Raw genomic sequence first — 12,846 nt, forward strand, 5'->3', positions numbered from 1 at the left:
TGTTCTTCCAATGTCACATGGTGGCCCTTATTTCAAATGTGTCTTGATGCCCCTGTTTCAAATTCATGGGAAATTTTTTTCATTTGCAAAAGTCAAACTAGGCTTTTCCCCAGGAAACAATGCTACTTGTATTGTCCTCCCACTGAAGCTCTGTACACAGCTGCTTCACAGCCAAAACTGCCGTATTTCCCTTATCTCATATTCTGGAAGTGAACATGCTGTACACCGTGCTTTTTCTATACAGAAGTTTGTTTTTTCTATAGAGTTACTATTTTGGTGCAATGGGAATATATAGAAAAAGAAAAGGAAATCCTTATTCCAAAGGATATGAATACACTGCCTCTGTAGAAAGTGTGCAGTTGCATCCAGCTGTATAGAACACAAACACTATTTATTTTTTATTACAATGATTTGTTCATGACTGAATGAAATTCCATTGCTTTTAGTTACACTGGCACATTACTGGTGAAGGACTTCCAAACTGAAAATAGCAATTCTTTTTACTCAAGTTTCTATTTTCAGCAGTGTCTGCAATGTACTTCTGTGATCTGACCTGCAAAACTAGAGGAAGCACATGAAAGACAAACTGTTATTTAAAAGGGTTTCTGAACTTTTAAAATGCTTTTTCAGAATTAAAGTGTATTAAAGAAGTGCAACAGTGTCAGCACTCTACAGAACAGACTTGATTTGAAGTGAAAAAAATTGAAGTGAAGATAAGCATAGAATCATAGACTGTTGAGGGGTTGGAAGTGACCCCAAACATAATCTAGTCCCAGCACCCACTGCCATTGGGGACGCCATTGATTAGATCAGATTGCTCAAGGCCTTATCCAACCTGGCCTTGAACTCTGTCAGGGTTGGGGCAGAATAAAATAATATTAATAGTCTGCATATATGAGACAACTTTTAACTTTAACTGTTTATTGGGACAGAATTTCACAGTAACTCACAAGAGGTTAGCCATGAAATCGATGCCCATGGTTTGGGCAGAGACAACATTGGAGGGGAATCAGGTAGGGTGCTGCAAGAGAATGCTAACTAAAAGAAATGAGATGAAATGGAGAAAGGGGAAGATGCAAATTAAATATTAAAAATACTTCCTTACTGGAAGATCACTGGCTGTGAAAATCCTCATGCTCCTCCTGTTGAGAGCATTATTGTTCAATACTCAGTAAATTTTTAAAACAAGAGCACTTTCTTGGTGAAATAAGTGATATTCTTTTGATAAGAAACTGCTTTCTGGTAGTTCAAATGTGGGGTGCTCAGTCTCCCCAACAATTTAAACTAATGAGAAAATAGCAAATTACCAACAGCATTTTAGCATCACCTCATTGCTCTGTGCTTGTTGAGTGTTGCCCTTGGCAGGAGCACTGCTGCCCACTCATCGTTGGACATGGGGCTGCAGAAATGCCCGACTGCTGTACTGCAGTGTTCACACACACACACACAAATGATATGCAAAGTAATAAAAAGCCAGGTTTCTGCCTGACAACTGCATAATAAACCCAGAATGCTAGTATTCTCATTAATAAAAATGACACCAGTAAGACCTTTTTTTTAAACTCAGTTCAGCCAAATATGATTCCAAGACCTACATTCCACAATGACTTTTGACAGTACAGGGTACACCCTGCAGGCAGGCCTCTGAGACCAATGTTAGTGCAATGTATCTTTTATATTTAAGCAAATTTTTTTGTGTTCTCTTTTGATTATTGTAACTGAAAAAGAATCAGATTATTTCATACCATTGGTGTTCTATTTTTCATGTTTGCATTTTCTCCATTCTGAATAAAGACAGTGAATTAATTGGTATAATTTTTGTTTGGTTATACTTCCTACAATTGGAAATGTTTCAAACAGGTACTTGAAATTCAGTTCCCAAGGTTGCAGAAACATGACTGAATGTGGTGGCTCGTTCATGTCATTGAAAAGAATGTTCTAGCAATTTCTTTGTGTTCGTATTACAACAGAGCTTCTTATAAAAATTTAATGATGCAGACACAGGCTTTTGAATGCTCTTTTCTGAATGATTAGATGGAAAGGTTTTAGGTAATTTCAACTCTGTGCGCTGTTTCTACTCAGCTACCCAAAAAAGAAAGACAATATTTCATCCATCCACAAAAATAAATAATTAGTGAGTGAAAAGAAAAGCTGCCTGGGAGTGAACTGTAACAGCAAGGGAAGGGAAAAGCTGCCTGCGAGTGAATGGTGTCTGTCACAGAAATAAAATGTGGCATGGGGAGTTATACCTGGATGTAGTTAAAATAATGTGAATGTAGTTCAGTTAGCAGGATCAACCAGGTCTGACCATGTCTTTTGCTGAAGTTTGGAAAAACTTAGCAAATTCTGATTTCCACACAGATAGAAGTAGAGTTTTAAATGCATTCAGAGTGGTTAATACCAATTTGTGTTAGGCTAATTTGGGTAAAAAACCTGATAAATTAAGTACTAGGGTCTCATGGCACACTAAAGTGCAGCTGATTTGCTGAGCTGCACTAGCTAAATTTGACAGGATCTTTGCAAATGAAAAGCAGCAGACTTAATTATATCATAGATAAACTGCTGAGCTGTTCTAAGGTAACAAGTTTTAGTTTGCATTGCAACAGACTAACAGTCTGACTCCTGGAAGTCTGCCACAGGGAGAAAGGAGAAGAAGCCCCAGAGGGTATAGGAACTTAAGTAAAGAAATTTAATAGAAAGGAAGACCTAAGAAAATATCAAATGTATTAACATAGCAAATGAAGACATCCTGTAAACTACTGATGTGATATCCTGCAATTGTTTTGTTAGATATATATGTAATTGCATAATGCCTCCCCAAAATTGATTTCTAATTATGCATTTTGGGAGCTCAGTATCTTAAAACAGTAAATAATAATTTCTCCCCTCCTTCATCCTTCTGAAGCATTAATTTTCTGATACTGTTCAGCATAAGTGTAAGCTTCCTGTAGGTCAAGGGCCATTTCTGCAAAACTCATGTAATGTTTTAGATATGGTAAAGCGTCTACTATAGTAGTTGAGACTTCTATTAACATACCTAAATCACTCTCCTGCTCTGATGGGTTTAGACCTAAGACACATCACCCAACCTCCATCCTAGGCTTCAACAATCCCATAGGACAGCTCCAAACCCAAAAAGTTAGGTCATGATCCAATGGCAGAAACAATTAAGATAAAAATAAGTTACTTGCTTCTTTTGAAGTATCTATGATCTATGACTACTTTATGTCTGTGTCATATTATATAAAATTTTTCTCAACTTTCATCAAGATTATGGCTTCTGTTTGGAGTAATGCTGAGATGGACAGAACACAAGTAGTATTACTATTTTAGCCCATGCCATGCTGTGCCATGCAGCTTGCTGCAGAGGGGTGCTGTGAGGAGATACCTTCAGTATTGCTAAAATCTTAGTACAAATGCTGTAAGTAAAGCTACATAACCTGCTTCTCAGCTGTGTTAATCAGACCAAGTTGAATGCTTTGCTATACAGACTGTAGCTCAACTTACTCGTAGATAGCCTGGGTTAACTTGCACTGAGAGATCTCAGAGTTTAGGGTCTCCTGTTTTATGTAAATAACACAGAGCTCAATGATCAACAATGAAATTTATGTTTACAACTGAAAAAAAGGAACCTTGACCTCCTGGTTTCCATTTATTGTGTTCAGAAACATACTACGTCACATTAACTGTTGACTTTAATTACTGGAAGCAATTATATTTCTCATTAATGAAAAGAAACATTTATACAACCTGATTGATTACTCTGTCTTTACAAAACAATACAGTTTTGAAGAAATTATTTTCCCACTAATGAAATTATATCCTAAAAATAATCAAGAGAAACCTGTTCATATTTTTATCCTACTTGTTTAATGAGTATTTGAAAGCTTGTAAGGATAAGGAATACAAATAAAGCTTACCTTGGCCCTTCTGTCCAGTGAAAAAAATCAGGTTATCTTGTAAAGCTGAGTGGTGGTTTGCCAACTGAAATTTCAAGCGAAATTCATAGTAGAAGGTGATATTTGGGATTGTAGAATAAGCTAGGAATGAGGTATAGCCAAAGACATCTGTGCCACTGAAACTTGGTTGAGTAATATTAATAGCTGGATAAAAAAAATAATAAATTCAATGTTAGGGAAAAATGTTTAACACATGTATTTACAAGTTCTATTTCCTAGTCTGGTTTAGAACTTAAAAACTTATAAATGAAACTAATAATTTGATATGTTATAATATTTTATACACATGCAGATATAGTTTGGCTTTCCTCTGAGGATAAATATCTTTACTTTTCAGCTTTTGTAAATAAGCTTATTTTAAAAAATGAATTATTGGCAACTACTGCCATCTTCTGGATTCTAGGTAACATTGTTACAAATAAAAGTACACTAATATTTACTCAAGACTCAGACTGACAAAAGAAAATACAAAAAGAAATTTTCCTGTTAAAAGAAATGCCATCTCTGATAAGCATTTGAGTGAAAGTGAGTATAAGGATGTGCTGTTGAAGTTATGGAATAATGATTCTTCACAGGTAGAGGAAATAATAAAAAGAAGCATCATAAAAGGATGAATTTTCAGCACAGTGAATAGGACCTACATGAATTACAAATAAAATCAAGCCTATACATGTCTGTACAGAAAATAGAGAGCTGGTGCTAAGTACCTACATGGCCCTGAGGGCTGGCACACAGTAGCCAGGCTGCTGTAGCCAGTTCCTGGAGCTGATGCTCAGAGATCACACAATGCTCGTATTGACAATATGGTTTAGTAAAAAGAGGAGAAAGGGGACTGACAGCTTAATCCTGAAACTGGGTATGGGACTAGATTTAAAAGATTCGAGCAGTTACCTCCAACCAACCTGTGTACCAAATGTAGCTGGATACAGCTTTATTAATGAAGGCAGGATGAGAGACGGGGGGAGGAAGGAATATGGAGCTGCACCATACACAAACCACACTGGGAAATGCTGGTAAAGAATTATAATACTCCCCAAGTAAATCTATACTAGTCTAAGTACATCCAAGCACCTGAATGTTTACAGGGTGGGAGAAACAATAACACATAATTGTGAAAATGCTATCAACATCTCTAGACTGCGGAATCCATTTCTAAATTTGCAGCCTTGGAAACCTGCTGTACTGGCACTGAAGTGGCAGACACTGCCTTGGTACCTGCATCTGAGAAAAGGTGCAGGCACAGGCATGGCAAACCTTTTCTAGCACAGACTGGGAGTTTGCAGCAGTACAGAGTGTACTGTCCAGTTTATTAAGCTCTACTCCACACATGTGGCACATTATGCCTTGCTCTTGATCTTAAATGGGAGACAGGAAATTTCCATATGGAGCAGTGATTTTGTCCTTATTAGAAGGACACTGGCAATGAGTCTGACTGAACACAACCTCAAGTTTCAGACCTTTGTGATTCATGTGCTGCATTGGAGGCAAAATGCAACTCCCCCATATTTAAATCTGATGTTAGTTTTTATCCACCCATATTCCCTTAGATTACTTGAACATGACTGAAGAAGTTTCAAATTCTGTATTTTTGCTAACTCAGGAAGCTATGACACACAGGCAGCTCCTTTACTGTGAAGTATTCTTCCTTTTTTTTCTTTCTTTTTCCCCCCTTTTGTTTGTTTCTTTACATTTATTTAATAAACCACAAAATATTTAGGAGACAAGAAAATTTTAAAATAAAGGAGTCCTTTGTGTTTATTGTCTTTTCCTGCTTCGGTTTATAATGGGAAAAGCAAACTCTCTCATGTAGCTCCACAGAGCCAGGTAATTTGGTTTGCTGGAGAGATCACTGAAGAGTCTATTCCTGACAAGTTATTCCCAACAGGGAATAACCCTTTATCCCCAGCATGAAATACGCCATTGTCTCAGCTGTTTCCTTGGAGCTTTCTGACTGGGGAGTTATTTTCTTGCCTTTCTACTCGCTCCTTCTAGCACTCCATATAAAGCTGGATTAAGATTGGCAAAGGGCCTCCAATGCAAGAAATGTATGGACCTGTTGGAATAAATCCAGAGGAGGCCACTAAGATGATCACAGGGCTGTAATACCTCTCCTATGAAGACATTGGAGAGTCTAAGAGAGTTGACATTGTTTGGCCTGGAGAAGAAAAGGCTCTGGGGAGACCTTGCAGCAGCCTTCCAGTATCTAAAGAGGGCTTACAAGAAAGCTGGAGAGGGACTTTTCACAAGGGCCTGTAGGAATAGGACAAGGGGGAATGGCCTTAAGGTGAAGGAGGGTAGTTTAGATTAGATATCAGGAAGGAATTTTTTACTGTGAAGATGAGGCCCTTCAAGAGGTTGGCCAGAGAGGCTGTGGATTCCTCAGGCTGGAGGGACACTGTGGAAGGTGTCCCTGCCCATGGCAGGAGGCTGGAACAGAATGACCTTTAAGGTCCCTTCCCAGCCAAACCATTCCATAACTCTATGATTCTATGATCTGTGACATAGATGTCTACGTAGCAGCTGACCACCTAATGTTGCACTTTATGTCAGTAGAAAAATCAAGCACATTTAGGATATGATTTCACATAAAACACCTTCCTTATACAGGACAGGTGAACGGTATTCCAAAATGCTTACTTCACCCCACTGAGTAAAAAGGTAGCATTGGGTTGTAAGTCAAAGTATTTCAGACTTCTAAAGATAGGTGGGCTGAAGTCTACTTGCTCTGTATCCTGAAACCCCTTCTCATTCTGCATGATCTTTGTCTCTGGTCTTCACCGCCATAAAGCTAAATGGTTGTGAAATTCTGAACTCATTCTCAGTGAAATCAAGGAAACACTTTTTTTCTGATTTTAAAGACTAACCCTAGGACACTTAGAAATGAAATAATTTGCAAAAATTTGCAAATATCTGGGCAAACAAAGACTTACATAATGGTAGCTTATCAGGAGGCCGGCAGTAAGCAGGGCACATTCCTCCAGAGGAGCAACTCAGACCCACAAACAGATTTAGGAAATTTCAAATTCTCTGGTTGGACTGTCCTTATTTATTGTTGACTTGCAAAAGCACTACCAGCATTTGTTAACCAGATGCCATATCCCAGCCCTGCTCCCCTCCATGCTGGTCCCTCCCTGTGCATGCACGGTGTTTGGATCCAAACTGAAATGGTGCATGAGCACCACATGGAGCTATACCTCTATCAGGCATGTGGTCCTGAAAGGGAATAATACTTTCTAAGGCAATAGGAGTCCCACAGACACTTTTAATGGAAATCATTGCACATTATTTTGGTTTACTTCTTCACAGTTTTCTCCACTGCGCTGAAGAAGCTTCTCACACCTAGCAGAAGTCAGATGCAGTGTCTAATTAACCACCCTATCTTTAGCAGGTAGGCACATGCAGTAAATGTTTGCAAATAGTCCTCCCTATGCTGGTCTATGGAGAATAAAATGTATTTAGAAATGTTAATTAATACTGAGTAAAAAGCTTATATTTCTGGCTAACTCAATCTATCTAGCTTGACAGCTAACTGCCACTTATAGATTTTATACCACATTTTTAATCATGTTTCTTCTTGACAATAAGTATTACTTATTAAGAGATCTTTATCCAATCACATAAAAAAGTGAAAGTCATCAGTAAAAGTGCATCACTGTAAAACACTCAGTCTTTGAGATTCCTTTCATGTAATGACCTTCATTAGTTTGATTTTAATGCAGACTAGCTTGCCATACTCTTACATATTTTTAACTTAGAAATTGAAAAAAAAAATAATACTCCTGTATGAAAAATACAGTGATTGGCAAAATTGTTGTTTTTTGCTTCACCTTTTCCTTTTATTCTCCATCTTTTCATTATAAAGTTATGGGGCCAAGACTGCAGAAAATTGTATAATCTTTTCCTTGAAACACAGTCCTTTTAAACTTTATTTGTAAAATGTTTGGGGCTGGTTGAAATAGTGGAGGGCACAGCTAACCTCACTGGGTTATTTTTCATTTCCTGTCTGGACATCATCCAAACTGATTCCTACTCTTGCAGTGCACAGCCTGAAGAGGTAAAGAACGGAGACGTGTCCCAATGTCTTTGATTATGAGCCTTGCTCACACACTTCAAATTAACACCGTGCTTAAAATACACACTGCTCTGACAGAGTACTGAAGTCTTTTATCAACTTTTTGTCCTTGATCTTGTCCTGTGTCCCTCTGCCAGTTCTATGCCATTCATCATTGTGCTTTTCTGCGTTCCCAGTATTGAAGAAGTAATAACGTGTGATATGTCCCACTGACTCACAAAGAAATAACGGCAAGTTATCCCCTTATATAAATGTATCAATATGGTTGATTACTTACTTCCCTAATGTTGTACATCTTATCAGAGCTGAGCACAAAAAATGGGAGTTAAAAAAACAAGCTATAGTTTGAAAAATATCTTAACAAAGAGAATAAAGTGACAAAGAAAAAAGAGAATAATGGTTTAATTATCTTTGAATTTACTGTTATGAGTTAAAATTAATGTTCCTTCAGCATTCACTGGCAATACATCTTGGACCACATCTTTACAATACACTGCAAAAACTAAGACAGATTAAAGGGATAGAAAGAGATGAAGACTTCAGGCTACAGAACTGCAATCAGATTATACACGTTTTTTATATTAACATTGTCTACCTGTGAACAGTTGCCAGCTCAGTATCTGGCTCCAGGATCAGCAGCCATATACAGTGTGGGATGAATAGTATGCAGTTCTCCTAAAGATCTACTCATATTTCAGAGAATCACACAATTATAGAACCATCAAGGTGTGGATACAATATTGCTGCTAGCAAGAATTTTCTTGCTTCTTTCTAAGCCCGTGGGATACTTTTCTCTCTCACGAAGAGATTAGCAGAACTTCTGTAAACTATGAACACCTGCTACCTTGTAGGACTATGTTTATGGTACAGTACATAATATTTTGACAATAGATGTTTAGGATTTCTAGCCAATCCACCCAGGGGGTGGCTGATCCTTTGTCCAATTAGACTATGAAGAAAAAGGTCTATAAAAGAGTTTGTAAAATAATTAAATAAATCAATCTTGCTGCACAATTCCTGCCTGCTGGCTCTTCTCTCCTCTCCTCCCTACGGCTGTGGGACACAGTAATATCAAGGTCTGAAGAGACCTTCACAATCATCCAGTCCAGCCAAAAACCCAGCACCACCACAATCACCGTACCCCCAAGTGTCACAACCAGATGCCTCAAACACTTCCAGAGATGGTGACTCCACCACCTTCCTGGGCAGCATATTCCAATGTCTAACTACTCTTTCAATTATATTTTTTTGGTAATATCTAATCTGAATCTCCCATGGTGCATTTTATGGACATTTCCTCTTGTCCTGCCCCTTGAGACATGGCAGAAGAGGCTGACCCCGACCTCGCTACAGCCTCCTTTCAGGTAGCCATAGAGAGCATCACTAGCTTCATTGCCCTTCTCTGGACACATTCCAGCACCTCAATGTGTTTTTTGGTGAGAAGCCCAGAACTGAACACAGCATTTGAGGTGTGGCCTCACCAGTGCTGAGTACAGAGGGACAATCACTGCCCTGGTCCTGCTGGCCACACTATTGCTGGTATAGGCCAGGATGCCATTGGCCTTCTTGGCCACCTGGGCACACGTGGCTCATGTTCAGCCAGCTGTTGACCAGCAACCTCAAATTCCTTTCATTTGAGCAGCTCTCAAGCCAGTCTTCCCTAAGTGATACACAGGCCTGCTGCAAAGACAAATTATTTGCAAAGACAATATTGAAAAAGGAATGGAAATTACTACCAAGTATTGTACTTTACAGTCTTCCAAGCTGTGGTGGGTTGACCCTGGCTGGACACCAGGTGTCCACCAAAGCAGCTAAGTCGATCTCCTCCTTAGATGGACAGAGAAACTAGAATAAAATTTTGTGGCTTGCGATAAGGACAGGGAGAGATCACTCACCAGTGCAGCAGGGCATTGCAACCCCCACCAAACTTATCTATTGTTACTTAACCCATCAGATAACTCAAGCAGGGCAAGCTGTCTTGTCGTGAGTTATTTTGGCACTATGGGATTAATGCTGGTCTGGCATCTCCCAGCTGCCAATGAACATCTTGCTGTTGAAGTGAGATCTGGGAAGATAAGCCAGATTTCTGACTGACAGACACCTCACTTTATGACCATAAAAGCCACTCCAAACTTTCACAAAGAGAAACCTGTACATTTTCCTGGAACTGTGTGGAGTTTCTCCTGTGAGAAGGGACTCTTCACAGTTACTCCCCAGGGATTAAGTGAAGGAATCTGTGCACATTATTGTCATTCCAGTGGTAAATTACATTTGACTCCTAATCAATACTATTTCTTTTACTAGTTTTAATGTAGGTCCCTTGATGTAGTGCACTGTTTTATGTTATGCTGTAATTTACTAGTAGTTCTTTAGCTTTATACTGTGTAGAAAGTAATTCTGATTAAGATCTTTCACCTGTTGTCTCTTGTCTGTTTAAGAAACTATTCATTTTATTAATAGATCTGATTTGCCATAATTAGAACTTGTAGACCAGAGTGATTCCTTAAATTTAAACTGCTGCTGAGTTCTGAGGCTAAGGCAGGGCTTGTCTGTGCTCATCCTGTGACAACTAGTTATTGTCATGGGAAAAATAGGCTTGACTTGGGGAAAAACTGCCAATCAAATGAGAGTAGGGTAATGAGAAATAAAACCAGTTTTTAAAACATTTGCTCCTGTCCCTTCCCTTCTTCCTGGGTTCAAGTTCACTTCTGAATTCTGAATTCTCTACTTCCTCCTGCACGACTGGCACAGGGTGATGGGGCATAGCGGTTGTGGATGAGGCCTCTGCCACTCCCTCCTCCTCAGTGAAAGGACTATTCATGGTCTTCCCCTGTTCCAGTGCGGGGTCCCTCCCATGGGAGAGAGTCCTCCATTAACTTCTCCAGTGTGAATCTTTTCCAAGGCTACAGTTCTTCCCAGCGTGGGTTTCCCACAGGGTCACAAGTCCTGCCATCAAACCTGCTCCGGTGTGGGCTCTTCTCTTCATGGGTCCACAGGCCCTGCCAGACCCTGCTACAGTGCAGGCTTCCCATGGGGTCACAGCCTGGGATCCTCCACAGCCTGCAGGTGGATATCTTCGCTATTGTGGGCCTCCATGGGCTGCAGGGGAACAGCTGCCTCACCATGGTCTTAACCATGGGCTGCAGGGTAACCTTGCCATGCAAACCCACTTTTTTCACTAGAAACTCTGGGAAGTCCAAAGAGGAAAAGATAAGGGGTGCTGGTGCAGGGTGGTGCAGTGCAAGATGAGGTTTCAAAGTGGTATTAAAATACTCATGAAGTCAGGAAGACTGTTGTATCAGGAGTTAGTGATCCACTTAACGGGTCATTCAGTTGTATGCCTTCCCCTCCCCACCTCCAGGACTTATGGATTCCTTTTACTTGTCCTGTGGCATCAGTAATCATGGAGTCATCAGAGTTATACTTTGGGAACTGAAATTTGAAATAATAAGTGATTTCACTGCTAAGGGATGAAAATATGATTCTGAAAAACTGTCAGTAGAGCAGTGACATTAATAGTGTGTGAGTGTGCCTATGCATGTTTTTTACAATTTTTCTGACATTCCTCACACTGGAGGGGTGGGAGAAATTAAGGCCCAGTGAAAACAAAATGACCTAGAAAATAAATTCTCTTAAACAGTAAGAAGAGCAACTCTGATTAGCATTCCCCAAGGTCTTTTATCACTGACCAGGAACCTTGAAAAGCAGATTTTTTTAGCTGAGGAAATTCCTTTTGGGCATCTGTTGTCACCGAACTGCACAATTCAGTCTGCAGACCCAAACAACTCTGAAGGTGACATTGTGTGCCAAACATAGCTGCATGGAAACAATTCGCTTGCAGGCTGATTTTCACTCTACAGAACTTGAAGCAAGTGACTATTCCCACTTCAACAGTTTGAAATGAATTTTATACATGGGGGAATACACCCTACAGAAAACCTGCTGGAATCCTTTGGACTGTGAAACATTACCATAAGTGTTGCTCAGAAACGTTTCAAGGAAGAACCTTACAGATTGCTGTGAATGTGTGCTGCGAATGACCCTTTTCAGGGTGTGTTTGCTAAATACGGTGTCACAGTTAGGACTCTGCTTCATATTGTCACATATGTGAACATATGTGAAACTAAACCACTGAAGTTTGGTCGAAACACTGTAAATGACACAATTACTCATCTTAGCAATGCACATGCCTTTGAAATCCTTCTCCCTTCAAATTTGTATTTGTACTTACAAACTGCTTGCTCTTGACTCTTGGCATAGCAAAAGGCCTCATGTTATGACCAACAGCTTCCCAGAAGAGCTCCGTTTCTTGTGAGACATATAATTACCAACAACATAGACAGTTTAGAAGTCCAGGTGTTCATTTCTGGTCTTGGTGAATGAACCATTCCTGCTTCACTTGCATTTACGAGGCCACTACAACTTCACAGTACAATGATATACTGATATTTACTATTTAAAATTTCTGCATCTTATATATCAAAATTTCTTGCATTATATTCAAGATTATATTCATTCATTATATTATTTCTTGCAATATTTCAAACATACTGATCTTATATTTGACTGTATCAATTTCTTGTACAAACCAGGAAATGCCTCCATTCTGTGTTTAGATAGAAGTGGTAACAAAAATAGAAAAAAAAAATAAATAAAGGCTGATTACAGAGATGGTAGCAATTTAACAACTGTAATCAACTCCGTGATACTAAACACTGGAGGAGATTTATAGTCAGCAAAAAAGAAAATGCAAGCAACTTTTTACTAATTTAAATATGAAAGGAAATTTATCAGACTAAGGGCTTGAATGCTGGC

General features: G+C 39.2%; 1 protein-coding gene across 4 annotated transcripts in view; it reads right to left on the bottom strand.

The window, feature by feature from the left end:
- The window catches only part of EYS (eyes shut homolog), an 860,563-nt gene that overhangs the window by 37,705 nt on the left and 810,012 nt on the right, over positions 1–12,846 (bottom strand). For all 4 annotated transcript variants that reach the window (XM_048297572.1, XM_048297571.1, XM_048297573.1 and 1 more), the window contains one exon: positions 3,921–4,103. In XM_048297572.1, coding sequence (XP_048153529.1) covers positions 3,921–4,103 — 183 coding nt within the window. The remainder of the gene's footprint in view (positions 1–3,920; positions 4,104–12,846) is intronic.

This window comes from Corvus hawaiiensis, chromosome 3 (assembly GCF_020740725.1).
Source record: "Corvus hawaiiensis isolate bCorHaw1 chromosome 3, bCorHaw1.pri.cur, whole genome shotgun sequence".
In the NCBI taxonomy this organism is placed as follows: Eukaryota; Metazoa; Chordata; class Aves; order Passeriformes; family Corvidae; genus Corvus; species Corvus hawaiiensis.